This window comes from Crocuta crocuta, unplaced genomic scaffold (genome assembly GCF_008692635.1).
Source record: "Crocuta crocuta isolate KB4526 unplaced genomic scaffold, BGI_CrCroc_1.0 scaffold231, whole genome shotgun sequence".
NCBI classification, from domain to species: domain Eukaryota; kingdom Metazoa; phylum Chordata; class Mammalia; order Carnivora; family Hyaenidae; genus Crocuta; species Crocuta crocuta.
Window position 1 is genome coordinate 5,343,191 of NW_027528357.1, and position 18,725 is coordinate 5,361,915.

An 18,725-nucleotide genomic window follows, 5' to 3' on the forward strand; every position below is an offset into this window, starting at 1 on the left:
CTACATGGATGACCTTGACAGTATTTTCCTTTTGGCAAAGTGAAATGAAAAATGCTTCAGGTGCTCCTGTGGGTCTATGTCCCAACCCATTTTCACTTTTTGACATCTTTCATTCCTGTGGTATTGAGGATGAGTGATCACGGCCAATACACAACTCTTCTTTTTATCTGTTCCCGTAGTAGCCTGCATGGTATGAAATGATCAGTTGTCTGTCTGTTTTTATGAAAGTGTCCTTCTTACAGGCCAACGGAACATAGAGCTGTAGAGAAGAGTCATGAAAAGTGTCACTGGCATCTCAGAAAAGCCTTGTTTTCCAGACTGATGTTGTGGCTAAGAAAGAGACAGCCCCAAGTAGCTGGTTAGGGCATATATCACATCCTGAAAGACAGCCCCTCAGGCACAGGTTATATCTTTCAGTGACATCACAGCTGAGTTTTTTATTTTTATTTTTTAAAATATTTTTGATGTTTATTTATTTTTGAGAGTGAAAGAGACAGAGGGTGAGCAGGGGAGGGGCAGAGAGAGACACACACACACAGCATCCGAAGCAGGCTCCAGGCTCTGAGCTGTCAGCACAGAACCCAATGCAGGGCTCCAACTTAAAAAAAAGGTGAGATTGTGACTTGAGTTGAAGTCAGTCGTTTAATGGACTGAGCCACCCAGGGCCCTGGCATCATCACTGATTTTTTTAATAGTTTATTCCATTCTTTTATAAGATACGTAGTTTGTCAATAATGGAATAGAGAATGAGAATAGCTCTATGGCAAATCCTCCAATTTTTTCATTTACTTAGTACAATGTAATTTCCTTAAATAAAATTAATGTTGTATGGGCGAAAAGGATAGTATATAAAACATTCTGAAGTTCATATGTGGTGGTATTGGAGGGAGAATGAGTGAGTAAAATGCAGGGCCAAGTCAAAAATAAGTGTCCATTCAGTAGAAGACAAGTAACTAACCCCTCTAATTAGGGGCGTCTAATACAATTGCTCTGCCCTCAACTATTATGAAAGGTCTGTCAATATCATCCTTCCTTCATCTTCTATTAAAAGTCCTCGAAACTTTCCCTTTTCAAGTCTCTATACCATTTAGCTGCAGTCAAAGAGAAAGCATTAAAAACAACCTCTGAATATCTTTGTTCTAGAGAACATATAAACAGACTTCTTGCTTAAAGGTCCTGTCCTTTTAGTAGATTTCACTCTCGTTTGGGCCTGTCCATGAAAGCAACTGTACGATTGCAGAGTGTTACAGGGAACCAGGCTGACATTTTTCATCCTCAATTCTTCAAAAAGAATTTCATTTAAGACAGGAGATAGATTTGCAGAAGGAGATCATGTGTGGCATATTGTGCTCATACAGTACTGGGGCATGAACAGGCTTATATGTTATTTCCACTCAACAAAGGAGGGCTACTGAGAATGTGTAAATTTAGCACTGAATGAATGAGGTGATGCTCAGTTCATGATGGCCCGCTGGATAGAGTCAGGAGCTGTTATCAAAAAGTAAAGTTACCCAAGGACGAATGCAGGGCCCTTCACTAATCTTGTTCTTTACTGACAGAATTTCTGTGGTTGGAGATGACCCCAAGTTCCATGACCAATCCTGAACGGCCATAGATCTAGAATACCATTTGATCTACTTTGTCTTCATGAAGGCCAAGTGGAAAAGTCACTCTCATTGCAATCTAAACCAGATGAAACCCACTTGGTGATGTGCCTTCTTCTTAGTGACAAACAGGTCAAGTTTTAAGAACTTCTTCACTGTGGAGGGGAAAAACTGAATCTCTTTGTTACTATCTTACCTCAGTATTGGTTCTATGATTTTAAAATCAATGCCCTTTAACATTTTAGTATAGTCATATCTATATACACTCACCTGTATATGTATTTATATTAGTAAACTCCTTAGTGTGAATGTTTGACTTCAAAATGTAACATCATTTTTTGTACATGTTTATGATAGTATTACTAAGAGTGCCTGAGTGGCTCAGTTGGTTAAGCATCTGACCTTGGCTCAGGTCATGAGATCATGGTTCAGAGTTCGAGCCCCACATCAGGCTCTCTGCTGTCATCATGGAGTCTGCTTCAGATCTTCTGTTCCTCTCTCTCTCTCTCTCTCTGCCCCCCAAGTCACTAGTGCTCTCTCTTTCTCTCTCTCCCTCAAAAATAAATAAACATTAAAAAATAGGTAGCATTACTAAATAGTATATAATGTGGATTACAGTTTTCAAATGCAAATAAAAACAAACGCTTTTGTAGATTATCTTTTTGAAGATATTTGTGGTGTTGATTACCAAAGTGCAGGACTTTGGTAATGAGCAATTAAAATTTTTGCATATAAGAAAACAAAGATAAAACACAGAACAGGGCTGTTCACTTAAGTTAATAACAGTAATATAGAGAATGAGTGAAACAGAAATCAAAGAATGGAAAAGTCATCAGAAGGATCTGAAGAAAGGAATTGAGAAAAATGAGGAAAGAATTTCTAGGTGACAACTACAAATGGGCAAAGGGAAATAAAGGCAGGAATGTGTCAGTCTTGGGCTGGAGGAGGGATGAGGCTGCCCAGCAAAGCTTCTATCTGTCTGTCTGTCTATCTATCTATCTATCTATCACCTATCTATGTATCTATTCATTTTTGTTTTGAATTTTTATTTTAATTCTGGTTAGTTAACATGTAGTGTAATATTGGTTTCAAATGTAGAATTTAGTGATTCATCACTTCCATATAACCCCTAGTGCTCAATCACAAGTGCCTTCCGTATTACCCATCATCCATTTAGCCCACCCCCACCCACTTCGCCTCCAGGAACCCTCAATTTGTTCTCCGTAGTTATTAGTTTCTTATAGTTTGCCTCCTTCTCTTTCTTTTTTTGTTCTTTCCCCTATGTTTATCTGTTTGGTTTCTTAAATTCCATACCTGAGTGAAATCATATGGTATTTATCTTTCTCTGACTGACTTATTTCACTTAGCGTAATACACTCTAGCTCCATCCACATGACTGCAAATGGCAAGTATTTCATTATTTTTGATAGCTGAGTAATATTCCATTGTATTTATCTATATACCATATCTTCTTGACCCATTTGTCAGTCTATAGACATTTGGGCTCTTTCATATTTGGCTATTGTTGATAATGCTGCTATAAACATTGGGGTGGATGTGCCACTTCAAATCAATATTTTTGTATCCTTTGGGTAAATACTTAGTAGTACAATTGCTGGATCATAGGGTAGTTCTATTTTTAACTTTTTGAGGAACCCCCATACTGTTTACCAGAGTGACTGTACCAGTTTGCATTCCCATCAACAGTGTAAGAGAGTTCCCCTTTCTCTGCATCCTCGCCAACATCTGTTGTTTCCTGTGTTGTTAATTTTTGCCATTCTGAAAGGTATGAGCTGGTATCTAATTATAGTTTTGATTTGTATTTTCCTGATGATGAAAGATGTTAATCATCCATTTGTCTATCTTCTTGGAAACCTGTCTATTTATGTCTTTTGTCCATTGCTTAACTGGATTGCTTGGTTTTTTGGGGTGTTGAGTTTGGTAAGTTCTTTATAGATTTTGGATACTAACCCTTTCTCTGATATATCATTTACAAATATCTTCTCCCATTCTAAGTTTGCCTTTTAGTTTTGATGATTGCTTCCTTCATTGTGCAGAAGTGTTTTATCTTGATGATGTCCCAATAGTTCATTTTTGCTTTTGCTTCCCTTGCCTCCAAAGACGTGTCCAGTAAGAAGTTGCTACCACTTATGTCAACGTGGTTGCAACCTGTGTTCTCACAAAAAATCCATTTAGACTGTATTACTTGCTTCATGTTGCAGAGTAGAGGGTGCTGTGGTACAAGATGTGGGGTATCAATATATGATTTCACTCATGTGGAATTTAAGAAACAAACAGGTGAACGTGGCATGGGAGAGAGAGGCAAGCTATAAAACAGACTCTTAACTATAGGGAACAAACTGAGGGTTGATGGAGGGGAGTGGGTGGGAAGATTAGTTAAATGAATGATGGGTATTAAGAAGGGCATTTGTGGTGATGATCACTGGGTGTTGTATGTAAGTGATAAATCACTAAATCCTATTCCTGAAACTAATATTACACTGTATATTGACTAACTGATATTTAAATAAAAACTTAGAAGGAATAAAAAATATGTAGGGTATAGTCTAGCAATGGATATACTTTTATTTTTTTATAGGGGACCCTAGGCTGGGAGAAGACTTAGAGCAGAGATCAGGAGTAACAAAGTGATGAAGAGGGCTGGCACCTAAACTCCATTTTGCAAATAGATTTTGAAGGATTTTTTAAAAATCCACATTTTTGGATATTAAGGCACAAATCTTTGGATGTAGGGTTATTCACATTTGTATTTTGGATTTAAAAGTTAGCTTTATGGTGAGATATTAAAGGGCAATTTTCTAAGGAGGAATCAAAAGACTATAGGCAGAAGATTGTGGCTCATTTGAGGGAAAATGGTAAAAGCTTTTTGGACTCTACAAGCATCTGACCTGGATTTTGGGACTAAACTTCCAAATACTAATCTTAAAACGAGGATTATATATATTTTTTCCTATTCATTTTGCCCAAGGCCCTTGGCCTAAAGGCCATAATGAAGAGCTACCGAAAGTAAATGAGTAAGAATGTAGGTCAGGTGCTTTGGGAGATTTCAAGTATATATACATCACATTATGTTTATATATAGAGAGATACAGATATGCACACACATATATGTATATTTATATACTTAAATACACACATATCATACATACTTTTATAGGTTAATTATCTTTATATGGAGATAGCTAACCATTGAATCTGGCTCTGATGCAATTATTTCACACAAAATGCTTGTGACGATATTAGACATAATTGAAACAAATAGTATTTGTAAGGTCGGTATTAATTGGTGGAGGGAGTGGGAGTAGGGAAGGAGAAAGAAAAATAATGAACAGCTTGCCATTATGCTTAGTGTCACTGCACCTTACAGGCAAGAGCCGCAGCTGAGCTAGCTTGGATGGCCCTCTCCACAGCATTAAATCCATCCCAGCAAAACTAACCTCAGAGCAATGGAACCCAAACATCCAATGGCTTTCCTCATGTCACTGGATTCCACACTACCTGTCATCATGTTCCATGTTCTCTTCTGTTGCTAGGTACCCTGGGCACTCTTAATTTTCAAAGCTCCAGGTGCCGTTTTTTCCCTTGATACTCACACACAGGGTTTTCGGCTCCTATGCTGTGGTGCCCAGGCCGAAACTTCAGAGAACCATTGCTCTGGGCCTGTGACGCGGAAGGCCATACCTACAGATCTCAACACTGTACCCTCTGTGTAGCAGCTCCGGACCCCCATGCCAGCAGCCACTTAGGATGGAGCAAACTATGTTGGGTAAGGAAGCAGATTTCCCCTTGAGAGCAATAAACTGCTGTGAGTCGGTTACAATAAATAGGAGTCTGAGATTTGTGGTTTCAAATTCTGGAAAAGTATCTTCAAGGAAGAGAATATAAAAATCATTAACATGGTTATGAGAACCCAGACAATAAAAAATGCTTCATTTAGTTTCAGTTTAATGTCTGCACACTCTTTCTACTGAATTTTTCTAATACAGACATCAAAAACTTTGTTTTAAATTTTGATTGATAAAATAGTGGCATGTGACATTCTGTTTCTTTTACCATTTAAATGATAAAATGTGTGAATATATATTATGTACAAATAAGTAAACATTCATTTGTTCTTTATAAAACAGCGATTTACTCAGGAATGAAATATGTAAAGCTGTGGAATTTAGTTACCTTGGTAACATCTGGAGTGAACTACTCTGTCTAAAAATATTTTCTCCTTTATTGTTTATACTTTATACCAAAATTATAAATACATGGTTTTTATTAAAGATTCTTCTGGCTAAGGTAATAATGTTTATCTTATTTAAAATGTGAATAAATGGTACATTAGCTACTAAATATGTATGATGATTTTAGATTAAAGAAACAGTTGTACCATGTTTATTTCTTAACTATAATAGATATTGGATTTTTTTTCTGCAAGGATCCATTTCGTGTATGTAATATACTTTGAGGCTCATTCATTCTTTTATCATATTGATAAAATTTTTCTTACATAGAGTGTTGAATATTTTTTCAAGGATTCTAGTACACAAATGTTACATCGCATTTTTCTTCATGGATTTAATAACTGAACTTGATTATGTATATTCTGTTTTTCTTTGGACTTTCATGGAAAGAAATAACTTAAATAATCAGAAATGATTTAGCATGCTTTAGCATAGGATTTGATTTCACATAAAGGATATGTGCAATTCTGTGGGTTGTTTATATAAATTATACCCCTAATTCTTTATTTCAAAAAGCTTATATATTTCATGGTTAAAAAAAAAGAATGATTTTGGTTGCTCAGTAACTCTGGAAAGTGATATGCCATATTATTTATGACAGGTTTCCTAAATTCTCTTATGCATATTTTCTCTCCACATGAAGTCTTTTTTTAAATGGGTATGTATAAGGAGTAATTTATTAGTAGACTCCTACCATTTGAATATATTTTAACTTTTTCACAAAGTAGTTTTAGAAAATTTTTAAAAATATTGTTTTACTCAAAATTAAACTTAATGCCCTCTGTTTGCATTTCCCCTTGGAGCTAGAGATCTGGGCTTCCTCCCAGACCCTTGTCTGTCCTACTCTCAGTCTTACTTGTTCTTTTCTTATGATTTTCTTAGTTCCCTCTTGTTCTGCACTGCTGCTGCTTTGGTTTGGGCTTTCACCAATGCTGAGTCAGGTGGCTGCTAGAGCTCTTAATGGCCCCATTTTGTTGCCTTCATCCCATTCTCATCAGTCAGAGTAATCTCTTTAAAACACAATTTTGTTCATATCACTTCTGACAATAAAATTGCTCCTATTTGCTCCCAAGGTACAATCTAAGCTCTTAGTCCTACAAAACACATTCTCTGCCTCTGTTTCTTATTCTCTTGTTTACACTCAGCACCCCAACCTTACTTCTCACCTGCCCTGCACTTTCCTTCCTCTGAGGTGTTCACCTGCTGATCTCTAGGTGGGGAACTGTCTCAGCAAACTCCATCACTGAGTTAAGGCTTACTCATCTTTTGGAATTTAGTTCATATGCCAATTTCTTTAGGAAAACTTCTGTGATATCTTTACCCCTTGTTTTGAATGAAAGCCTTTTTCCTCTGCATTTTATTTGTATGTATGTATGTTTGTTTGTGTCTCTTTTAATTATTTGTGAACTTACTGAAGGCAGTCTTTCTACTGGCCAAATATTTTTAAATTTTTTTTTAATGTTTTATTTATTTCTGAGAGAGAATGAGAGAGTGACAGCGTGAGCAGAGTAGGGTCAGAGAGAGAGGGAGACACAGAATCGGAAACAGGCTCCAGACTCTGAGCTGGCAGTCAGCACAGAGCCCGATGTAGGGCTCGAACCCATGAACTGTGAGATCATGACCTGAGCCGAAGTCGGACGCTTAACCGACTGAGCCACCCAGGCACCCCTCTATTGGGCAAATATTTAACCCCCTTTGGCCAAGTGTAGACCAAATGAATGAATGAATGAAAAGGTGAGTTATACCACTCCTTCAAATTTATATATTATTTTCATGAATTTAATTGATTAGAAGTCAGATTTTTCATTGTGTCTACAAAAATAAAGCAAACTGGAGAATATTCAGAAATCAAAATATTACAAATATGAATATTATCATCCATGTGCACTCATATGTATATGGCTTCATCAATAGACTTTAACTACAAGAAACAATCTAAAACCTTTGTACTTCATAATCCTTTAACATTAATAGCAGATTATTACCATAAATGCAAAGATGAAATTAAGAGAAATAAAATTTTCTTGTTTCTTCTAACTTTGGTTTTTGACTCTAAGTAAATTATTATTGATATGTTTTTCTAAACAAAATTATCCTTTATTTTAAAGCCAGACATTTTTGACTAATTCTATTTCCTTTCCTTCCTCCCCATTTTATTTTTTCTACAGTTATTTTATTTATTTTAAAATTTATTAATTTAAATTCAAGTTAGTTAACATGCAGTGTAGTATTGGTTTCAGGAGTAGAACCTGTATTTAAGAGTCTCTTGTGGTTTGCCTCTCTCTCTGTTTTTATCTTTTTTTATTTTTCCTTCTCTTCCCTTGTGTTTATCTGTTTTATTTCTTAAATTCCATCTATAAGTGAAAATCATGATGTTTGTCTTCCCTCTGGCTGACTTATTTCACTTAGCATAATACATTCTACTACCATTTGTTGTTGCAAATGGAAAGATTTCATTATTTTTGATCACCAGGTAATATTCTATTGTATATGTATACCACTTTGGTTTTTTTTTTTTTATCCATTCATCAGTCGATGGACACTTGGACTCTTTCCACAGTTTGACTCTTGTCTATAGTGCTGCTATAAACATTCGATGCATGTGTCCCTTCAAATCAGCATTTTTGTATCCTTTGGATAAATATCTAGTAGTGCAATAATTGGGCCATAGGGAAGCTTTATTTTTAATTTTTTAAGGAACCTTAAAAAACCCCACTATTTTTCAGAGTGGCTGTACTACTTTGCATTCTTACCAATAGTGCAAAAGTGTTCCCCTTTCTCCACATCCTCACTAACATCTGTTGTTTCTTGAGTTGCTAATTTTAGCCCTTCTGACAGGTGTGAGGTCGCATCTCCTTGTGTTTTTGATTTGTATTTCAAATGATGATGAGTGATATTGAGCATCTTTTCATGTGTCTTTAGCCATCTGCATGTCTTTTTCAGAAAAGTGTCTATTCATGTGTTCTGTCTTGTTTCTTCACTGGATTATTTGTTTTTGGGTGTTGATGTTGATAAGTTCTTTATAGATTTTGGATACCAACAATTTATCAGTTGTGTCATTTACAAATATTTCTTCCACTAGGAAGGCTGTCTCTTAGTTTTGATGATTGCTTTTGTCGCTGTGCAGAAGCTTTTTACCTCGATGAGGTCCCACTAGTTCATTATCTGCTTTTGTTTCCCTTGCCTCCAGAGAATGTCTATACTTGATCTCAGCCAAAAGCCAAGAAGTGATTCTGGAGACATGTCTAGTAGGAAGTTGCTGTGGCCAGGATCAAAGAGGTTGCTGCCTGTTTTGTCCTCTAGGATTTTGATGGTTTTCTATCTTACATTTAGGTCTTTCATCCATTTTGAATTCATTTTTGTGTCTGGTGTAAGAAAGTGTTCCCTTGTCTGTTTTTGTCCCAATACCGTACTTTCCTAATGATTACAGCTTTGTAATACAGCCCTGAGTCCAGAATTGTGATGCCTCCAGCTTTGTTTTTCCTTTTCAACATTACTTTAGCTATTCAAGGTCTTTTCTGATCCCATACAAATTTTAGAATTGTTTGTTCTAGACTTGTGAAGAATGCTGGTGCTATTTTGATAGGGATTGCATTGAATGTGTAGATTCCTTTAGGTAGTATAGACATTTAAAAAATATTTGTTCTTCTAATCCACAAGCATGGAATGTTTTCCTATTTCTTTGTGTTTTCTTCATAAGTCATATATATATATATATTTATAGTAAATTTTAAGGAGTATTAAAATATCCAGTGCCATACAGTTAAGAAGAAATTAATATTAACATTTAACACTACATTTTTCACTATTCTCCCTCCAATATTCCACATTTCCCATATTCTAATCATTCCAACATATATTAAGCCAATCTTTTATTTCTGGTAATTTCTGTCACTTCTAAACATTTGTTATTGTAAGCAACACTTTATAAAGGCCTTTTTACCTGCACAGAAATGCATACAGTGATTGTTCTGTTTAGGTTTAGAAGTCCCAGAAGTGTAATGACTGGAGAAAAAGTTATGAGCACTTTTAACGTGTTAGATGTATATTAAACACTTACAGCTGTCGGACCAACATATAGTGTATAGTGTATAGACAATGCTTTTATCAGAGAATTTTCACCAAATCTGAATATTCTCACTTGAAAAACAAAAAATATCTGCAAAACAAGGAACAAGTTTTCTTTGTTTAAATTTACTTTTCTTTGAGATTGCATTTGAGATCGAGCTATTTTCCCTATTTTATCTTCTTCTTATTTCAGTTCATTTCCTCTTGTGCGTAAATGTGCCTACTAGACTACAAATAACAATGGCTGCTTCACAAGTTATTGCTAAGGATAAATTTCGCAGGATCTGTAAAATTAGCACAATGTCAAGCACATAATAGGAGTTCAGTAAATGTGAGTTGAAGTAGAAACTGAACTGGCACGTTAATTAAAATCAAAATATTCTTTCCAACAGATGATTCTGCTGCAGAGAGCTTTAATGGCAATGAGACTCTGGGGCACAGTTCAATTGCTTCAGGGGGAGCACACAGCAGGGAGATGGGTGACTCCAATGGTGATGGCAAAACTGGGCTGGAGCAGGACGAGCAGCCACTGAACCTGAGTGACAGTCCCCTCTCAGCTCAGCTGACTTCAGAATACAGAATAGATGACCACAGCAGTAATGGAAAAAGCAAATATAAGAATCTTCTAATTTCTGACCTCAAGATGGAACAAGAGACGAGAGAAAATGGAAGCAAGGTAAGGTCACATTATGATTTTCAGAGTTTCTGAGTTTGTCCTGAAGGTCAGAAAGAAACACATGTTTACACAAGAGATGAAGATTATTTTTGCTAAAAATATTTTAAACAAACCCCAATTTGCTGCCAAGAAATATAGAACCAGAGAAGTTGTGTGTCCACATGAGCAATAATTTTCAGGAATAACAGTGAGCAAAATGAATAGTGTTCAGACAAAACTGTTGCTCTGTTCTCATACGTGGTGAAATCACTTGATTAAATGTTACTCCTTCATATAATCTTCTTATGGAACTGTCCCTAGGAGTTTGTTGAGCTCAGATGTGAAAATTTAGCTCTCAGAGCACAACTACGGATTTTAAAAAGCACTATCTAGTTTCTACTAGATTGGATAGGTGTACACAGTAATAAAGTTTCAATTAGACTCTCAAGTTTGCTTTAGAGACCAGGGACTTCAGTCAGTAAGTTACTCCTCATATCCGGGAGAGCTGTGTCAGTGTTCTAGATGAAATATGCAGGTTAAATAATTACTGCACCACATAATGTATCACAAGCCGTATTATACAAAAGACAGAATATGTTTCAGACATATCTAAATTTCTAGATTATTTATATTAAAATAAATTATAATCCTCCCCATTCCCAACTGATTTATTATTTTATTTTTATTTTTTGGTCCTTCTCTTTTTATCTCTATCTTCAGACCCATTTTCAGAAATACTTCCAATTTTTTTTTGGTTTTTATTTAAATACCATTTAACATACAGTTTAATATTATTTGCAAGAGTACAATAAAGTGATTCAGCACTTCCATTTAATACCTGGTGCTCATCACTAGTGCACTCCTTACTCCCCATTACCTATTTCACCCATCTTCCCCTCCACTTCCCCTCTGTAACCATCAGTTTGTCCTGATTTATTTATTTAAAAAAAATAACTTTAGATTTCTACCAATTTGAAATAATGCATGCTGGTGATTTTTCGCTCTGTAATTTTTGACGGTGTACTTTTGAATGCATGAGGATTTTTATGCAATATACATTTGACTCCTTATAAATTAGAGTTAAAGAACTGATCTTTCGACATGGCGAAATGTCTCAATTTGGATTAATTTCTGAATTTACTGAGGCACTGTACTTCCTAAATTGGCTCTATTCAAATCCTCTTGCTTGCCTGAGGGTATGTTATTTTATCTTCTTTTAAGCAAGTCACTGTACATCATCAGACACTTAAACACTTCTGCCTAAGGGAGGCTGCTGCAACTTTTACTGAGATAAATGTGCAAATGTTCTACCCTATGGTTTAAAGCCATATAATTCAAACACAAATGATTTTGTATTCACAAGGTTACATTTTACAGAAGAAAACAGCCTTTAAGTTCTCTGGCCATCTACAATATCAGTCCAGTCTTTATAAAACTTAAATAATTATGAATGTCCTTTTTATGCTATGTATCTGTTGAATATTTTTCTAAAATTACTCAGTGGTTTGCTTTTCTGTTCCTTATCCCTTTATTAATTATACTGATAGGAACTATGCTCCTTGGAAACATACTATTGCACATTTTAAACAGTGAAGTTACTTTTCTACTCTATTAAAATGAAGTTGTAAGAAGCACAGATTGTTTGGGGTGTAAGTGAGGAGTAAGATGAGAAATGGGCCTGGCGAGGAGACCTCCCTGAGGAGCCTGAAGTTTACTGGTTTGGTGAAAGAAGAACAGTTTCAAGGGCTGACTGAGGAATAGCCAGAGAGGCAGAAAAATGATCAGAGGGGTATAATGATTGGAAGCTAAGGGTGGTATACCTTTCAATAAAGAATGGTCAGCTCTGATGATATATTAAATATATTTATACTTATATTAAATAAGATAAAGATAGAAAATAATTGAATTTGTGAGACAGTTTTGGAGCACTTTGAGAGCAGAATCCAGAGGGACTCTTTATTCGTTTCTTCAAGGATAAATGGCTGTATTAAATATCCATCATACTTGCATTAACGGAGCAGATAGCAGAGACAACTCAAAGATAGAAAAGTCTTTATTCATAAGACCTTTGATAAATAATTTTGGTACAAAAGGGTACATATACATAGAAACGTTTCTTAGTAAAAGCATAGACAAGTGTCTATACCTGTGTTAAAACATTGGGAGGTCAAAGTAAGAAAATACTATTTTTATTGAAGTAATAAAGAGGGATTCCTAGAGAAAGTAAATCTTGAACTTTGAAGGAAATGTAAGATTACTATTTTTTTTTTCCAGAAGGGATCTCCTGTTGGACATTGTGAAGGCCCTGGAATGCCCAGGGAAGATGAGTTGGTCTCATAGGTTGGGGAACTGTTGTATTTTTGGAGCTAGGTAGGACTTCATAACATGATATTTGAGAATGAACCCAGTATCATTATTCAAGATAGACTATTTGCCACCAATTAATTGATTCACCAAATATTTACTGAGAGACTTCTACATGCAAGGCATTGTTATAGGAAGCAAAAACATGGAAGTGAGCAAACTAGGATCCTAGCCCCTCAAAACCTTAAAGTCTAGCAGGAAGGAAAGACAAACCTATGATTATAATCAGATTCCACAAGTAATATGATGGGCATAATGCAGGATGAAATGAGAGAAGAAAGGTAGGGCACCCATGGGACTATAGTGATTCTGTTTTTTAAATTTTTTAATGTTCTATTTATTTCTGAGAGAGGGAGAGAGAGAGAGACAGCATGAGCAGGGGAGGGTCAGAGAGAGAGGGAGACACAGAATCTGAAGCAGACTCCAGGCTCTGAGCTAGCTGCCAGCACAGAGCCCGACACAGGGCTCGGGCCCACGAACCGTGAGATCATGACCTGAGCCAAAGTCGGAGTCTTAACTGACTGAGCCACCCAGGTGCTCCAGGTCTATAATGATTTTTCAGGAAACTTTGGAGAGAGATTGATGCTAGAGGATGAATGCAAAGTGTAAGTAGAAGTTATTTAGATGGGGAAGATAATTTATGGTAGAACATGTTTGGAAGCATAGAACCATAGGAGAGCATACGTGTCATAGAGATTTGCAAGGAGCTTAGCATGGCCACAGTAGAGAATAAGTGTGGAGAAATGGACTATAAAGTGGCTCCATCAATAAGGGCTTTATAGGCTAATTCAAGTACTTTGGATTGTATCCCATAGGTAAGTATAGCATGATAAAGTTGTGGTCAGCTTGGATTTTAGAAAGATTTTCTTGTCTACATAAACAAGGTAAACAGGATAGGGACTAGGAAGTATAAAAAAGATACAAAACTGGTTATAGAACTATTGTGGCATTCCAGGAAGAAAGCAATGTAGGAATATAAAAAAAAATGAACATGTTACTTTTGTTCTTTTGACATTGTATTTGTGGGGCCACCCTATTTAGCTCCATAGGTTGTATATTGCCAAACTCCTGGGAGTGTCTTTCACATAGACTATAGTATGAATAGCCTCTTTATACATCCCATTTGGATGTAAATTCTATGACTATAAGAATGATATCTACCTTGATTACTGAGGTATGTCCAGCACCTGGCTTAGTATCTGGTACATTGTAGTTTCTCAAATATTTTGAAGAAATAAAGTTTTATTGAATGTGGGAAGTGAAGTAGAGAACATTCTAGAATGACTCTATGCTTATTGGCTTAGTTGCCTAGGTAGATGAGGATTCCTTTTACCAAGATTCAGAATGAGAAACATTTGAAGCAGTAGTTTTCTGATACCTAAGGTTTACCATGCCTATGCAATATCGACTGGATATGTTTAATAGGCATCAGGGATATATGTGTCAGCTCAGAAGAAATATCCAGATTGGAGAAAGAAACACGTGAAAGGTTTTAGAGCAGAAGCGCAGCTTAAAGCTCTTATGGTTGATCAGATCACCTCAGAAGAGCATAGAGTGGGGAGAGGAGAGAATCAAAACATACCAACCTGCAGAAGAATAGCCCATCAAAATCAAGTGGCATAAAAGGAGTTTGTGACAAACCATAAAACCAAAAGAGAAACTGAAGACAAACATATAAGGAGATGTTTTAGAAGCCAAAGTGTGGGGCAATTTCAAAATTGATGTGTAGTTAAATGGAGTAATGCTTAGATAAAGTGATATAGGTCTAAACCCAGATGATATTTGGGAAAGTTAATACTAAGAGTTGAAGTCAGAAACACATGGTCGAAGAAGAAGCAGAATTAGTGGGGAAGTGGATTGGGACAGTTTCAGGGTCTGGATAGGAAAGCTAAATCATTTTAATTGTAAAGGTGACTGTGCCTAGAATTTTGTTTTAGGAATTCTTCTTGCAGGGGCGCCTGGGTGGCTCAGTCGGTTGAGTGTCCCACTTTGGCTCAGGTCATGATCTCACTGTTCATGGGTTTGAGCCCCGCATTGGGCTCTGTGCTGACAGCTAGCTGGGAACCTGGAGCCTGCTTCGGATTCTGTGTCTCCCTCTCCCTCTCTGACCCTCCCCTCCTCATGCTGTCTCTCTCTCTCTCAGAAATAAATAAAACGTTTGAAAAAAAAAAAAAAAAAGGAATTCTTCTTGCAATGTAAATTTGTATACATAGTGCTCTGGGGTTCCTGACTTTGGATCAGTATTTGCTCTACCTGAAGCTATAAGGTGAACTTCATCCTAAAGGTTTAGAACTCATCTGCTCACTCCTGTTCAGTACTACTGTTTGTAGTCCTTTGAAATGTCCCAATACTTCTGTACAAATTTGTAAAGTGACAGTACCAATTTTTTTCTTCCAGTATTTTTCAATCTAGCCTCTGTTCTACCTTGAAGGAATATAAAAGTTTAATTATATAGTACCTTTGAGAAGTTTAGATTGCTATGAGTTTGATATTGACCTATTTTACAATTTTATTGTGAATACTATCAAACAAAAATAATTAGAAAGCATTTAAAAACCTGAGCAGCGAATAGAAATACTTAAAAAGAATAGGGGAGCTAGACTCTGCCATTTTATGATTGCTTATTATTATGCAAATTCAGTCACTAGACTAACAAATCATATTAACCAATCTAAAGAATAAATATATTGCACTGAAAGCATTTAGGTGATATATTTTCTCCTTGCAGATGGCCACATTTTTAGAGGACAACAAGTAATATTAGAATTCAGAAGGAAGTCGAAATGTTGATTAAAGTCTTGGAAAATGAGACTCATGAGGAAGTATTAAGAAACAATTTAGAAAGGAAAAGAAAGGCTAAGAAGACACAAATTTGGATATAAATATGTTTAAAATTAATAAGTGAGAATAAAAACAGAATTTGAACACTAATGGAGAGAAATGCATAACTTAAAAATACTATCATTGACGTTTTATTCATTTTGGTTTTCTCTTTTTTTCTTTTAGTATTTGTGACCTAACTGAATTAAACTTAATATGGTAAAATATTCTGAATCAATCTCCCCAAAGAATAATATTTCAAGTAATAACTGTAGTAGGAGGGTGATTATTGCTTGAGGACTAATGTGTCACTGTGGTTGCTGCATATTTGGTTTGGTTTTTGGCTCAGTTCCCAAGACCCTTCAATCTTCACTTTATTAAAATAATATTTTTCCCCAAAGTGGTCCATGTGACATTTTTTCAATGAATCTTTCTTTAAATTCTTACCAAAATGGATATTACCATTCAAATTAAAGTTAATAAAATATTTTTCACACTTACCATTAATAATTGCTTTGTAATTTTATTTAGACATGATGAATGGAAGTAGCACATTTTTTTGAAATAGCTCTTTGTAATATTTACGAGTAATGAGGTTGCCTTTTAAAGCATAAGAACAATTGATTTACTTTTGGAACACTGTTATCTCGGTCTTTGTTGTGTGGATATCCCGGCTCATTATTGCTTTAATTTGATGATTTTCAATATCTAGCTTCTTGGTGTTATATGAAGATTTAGGCACAGATCTTTCTCAGAGTAGAAACAATAGTATATATTCAACAAATGTGCCTCCTATATGCTATGCACTATCCTGGATGAAAAAAAAAAAAAAAGTCTGTCTTGAAGAACTCACATTTGGCTAGAAAGGCAGACATAGAAGTAAATAAGTGTGTTATAATATGGAAATTAATTTATATGTAGGTGTGCCTTCTAGGCTTACTAACTATGTCTTGGAAAGACCCCAGGTTAATTTTTAATCGTCAAGTAGGAGATAGCCACTTGTTGAAAAGGGAGTAGGAAATTCTCAAAGAACACACCATTAAATTAAGACCTAGAAATGTCGAGGACTGAAGTGGTGAGCGATAAGTCTGGAGAGGTAGTTCAGGGCATCAGACAAGGGTAGGCTGTAGATATCCTGTTAAAGCTTGAACTTCACTCTGTAGTTGACAGGGGATTGCTTAGGATGTGGGATAGGAAAATAGCATGGTCAGGTTGTGTTTTGGGGTAGTTCATTGTGGCATCTTTTTTACAAGATGACTTTAAGTGGCATAAAAAGGGAGGAAGCTGCTAACAGGATGAAGTACTGCCATAATGAGGTGATAGCAGGGATGGGAAGGAAAGCAAAGACTTAAGAAGTATTTAGAATATTAAATGGGCAAAATCGGGAGTTTGATTAGGCAAGTGATGGAGGGAGTGAAGGAAACTAAGAGCCAGAAGATAAAGGATATATCAGTTCTGATATTTGGATGTCATGTCAACTCTAACAATGAAGAACACTTGTGTAATATTTCATATTCATAACTCAAACTGACTCCATATGGTAAGGAGAGCAAGTAAAATTATCAGCCTTATTTAAACATTAGTGCATAAGGTCTAATGGGTGCTAAGCTATTTAATATTAATTATGCAGTCAGTTAAGTGATAGAACCTGGTATTGAACCCAAGTCTTCTAACTTTGCAGCCTTGTGCTTTGCCCTATACCCACACACTGGTTGATGTTGTATAGGACTAGTTACTCTAGGGACCATATAGTGACTATGTTAAGCAAGCTATTGAGAAAGGCAGAGATTTAAACCAATTAGTGGATAGCTCCTTGATAAGTGGCACATATTTGCAGTGGCATTTATTATACAGATATTTGTTTTGCTCTTGTATATGGATTATTTTACAAAATAAAAATAATATACTAGGTGCCTCTATTGGAAAACTAAGTGTGTATCCATTTGTCGCTTTCATGCATAAATGTAAGTGGATAGTAGTGGGTCCTTAAAAAGCCCCAAGGTAAATTTTAGACTTACATTTTTCACTGCTAATTTAAAATGACATCTTTATGTATTTTACACACACACATGTATACATATGTATCTATATATGTATTATATATAGACATAGAAAGAGTGTGTATGTGCTTTATATCTTATATGAGTTACCTGGGCTTCAGCTCTGCTCATTATTGGGCACATTTTTTCCTCTGTAATTGGTGGAGTGGATCTTTTTTTAATCAAAAGATACACAAAAAAGATATATTATCCTATGATTTTTTGTAGTGTCTCTCATATTTGCAACCTAACTTTAAATGTGTATAGTGCTTTTGCACTATTTAAAATGTAGTATATTGTGTATACTATATAAAATATATACATATATTAAAAACATGTGCCTTATTCAGGAACTGTTAAATTAACTACTGTGTAGAATAATATAATTTTTAGAACTGCTTCATTTTATAGATGAAGAAATCATTCAAGTGGCTCCTAACACACAGATCAGTGTCCTTCTGAATCATTATGCTGTCATGCTTACCACTAAACATGTTTATATTCTTGATATGTTATTATAGGAAGAGAAAGGGGAAAGTCAACGTTTGTGAATACCTACTATGCATGACCCAGTCTATGTTCACTCATTTCACATTTGTTATCTCTAGAAAATGAAGAAGACAAGGGGCTTCTAAACTTTATACCCTGAAATGTGCAAAGTGTGGTTGATTTCAATTCCCCATTTTGGTTTTGGGTGGGTTTTTTGTTTTGTTTTGCCTGTGCACGTGTGTCTGTTTTATATTTGTATTCTGTCATTCAGAATAAGACACTAGGGTTAAAAATATCATTTGGTCTGTAGATACTTTGAGGATGGTAGAGGAACTCTGAGAGAACAGTAGTTAATATACCCAGAAGTAATTTATACATGTCTCTGAATAATTGATATTACCAGGACTCATTGAAACACCAATATTCAGCGATA

General features: G+C 35.6%; 1 protein-coding gene across 4 annotated transcripts in view; it reads left to right on the top strand.

The window, feature by feature from the left end:
• NOL4 (nucleolar protein 4) overlaps positions 1–18,725 on the top strand; it is a 301,716-nt gene that overhangs the window by 100,563 nt on the left and 182,428 nt on the right. For 2 of the 4 annotated variants that reach the window (XM_077753825.1, XM_077753821.1), the window contains exons 1-2: positions 5,201–5,391; positions 10,318–10,601. In XM_077753825.1, coding sequence (XP_077609951.1) covers positions 5,373–5,391; positions 10,318–10,601 — 303 coding nt within the window. In that variant the 5' untranslated portion in view covers positions 5,201–5,372. Of the gene's footprint in view, positions 1–5,200; positions 5,392–10,317; positions 10,602–18,725 lie in introns of those variants that run through there. The other 2 variants (XM_077753822.1, XM_077753823.1) reach the window with 1 other exon arrangement.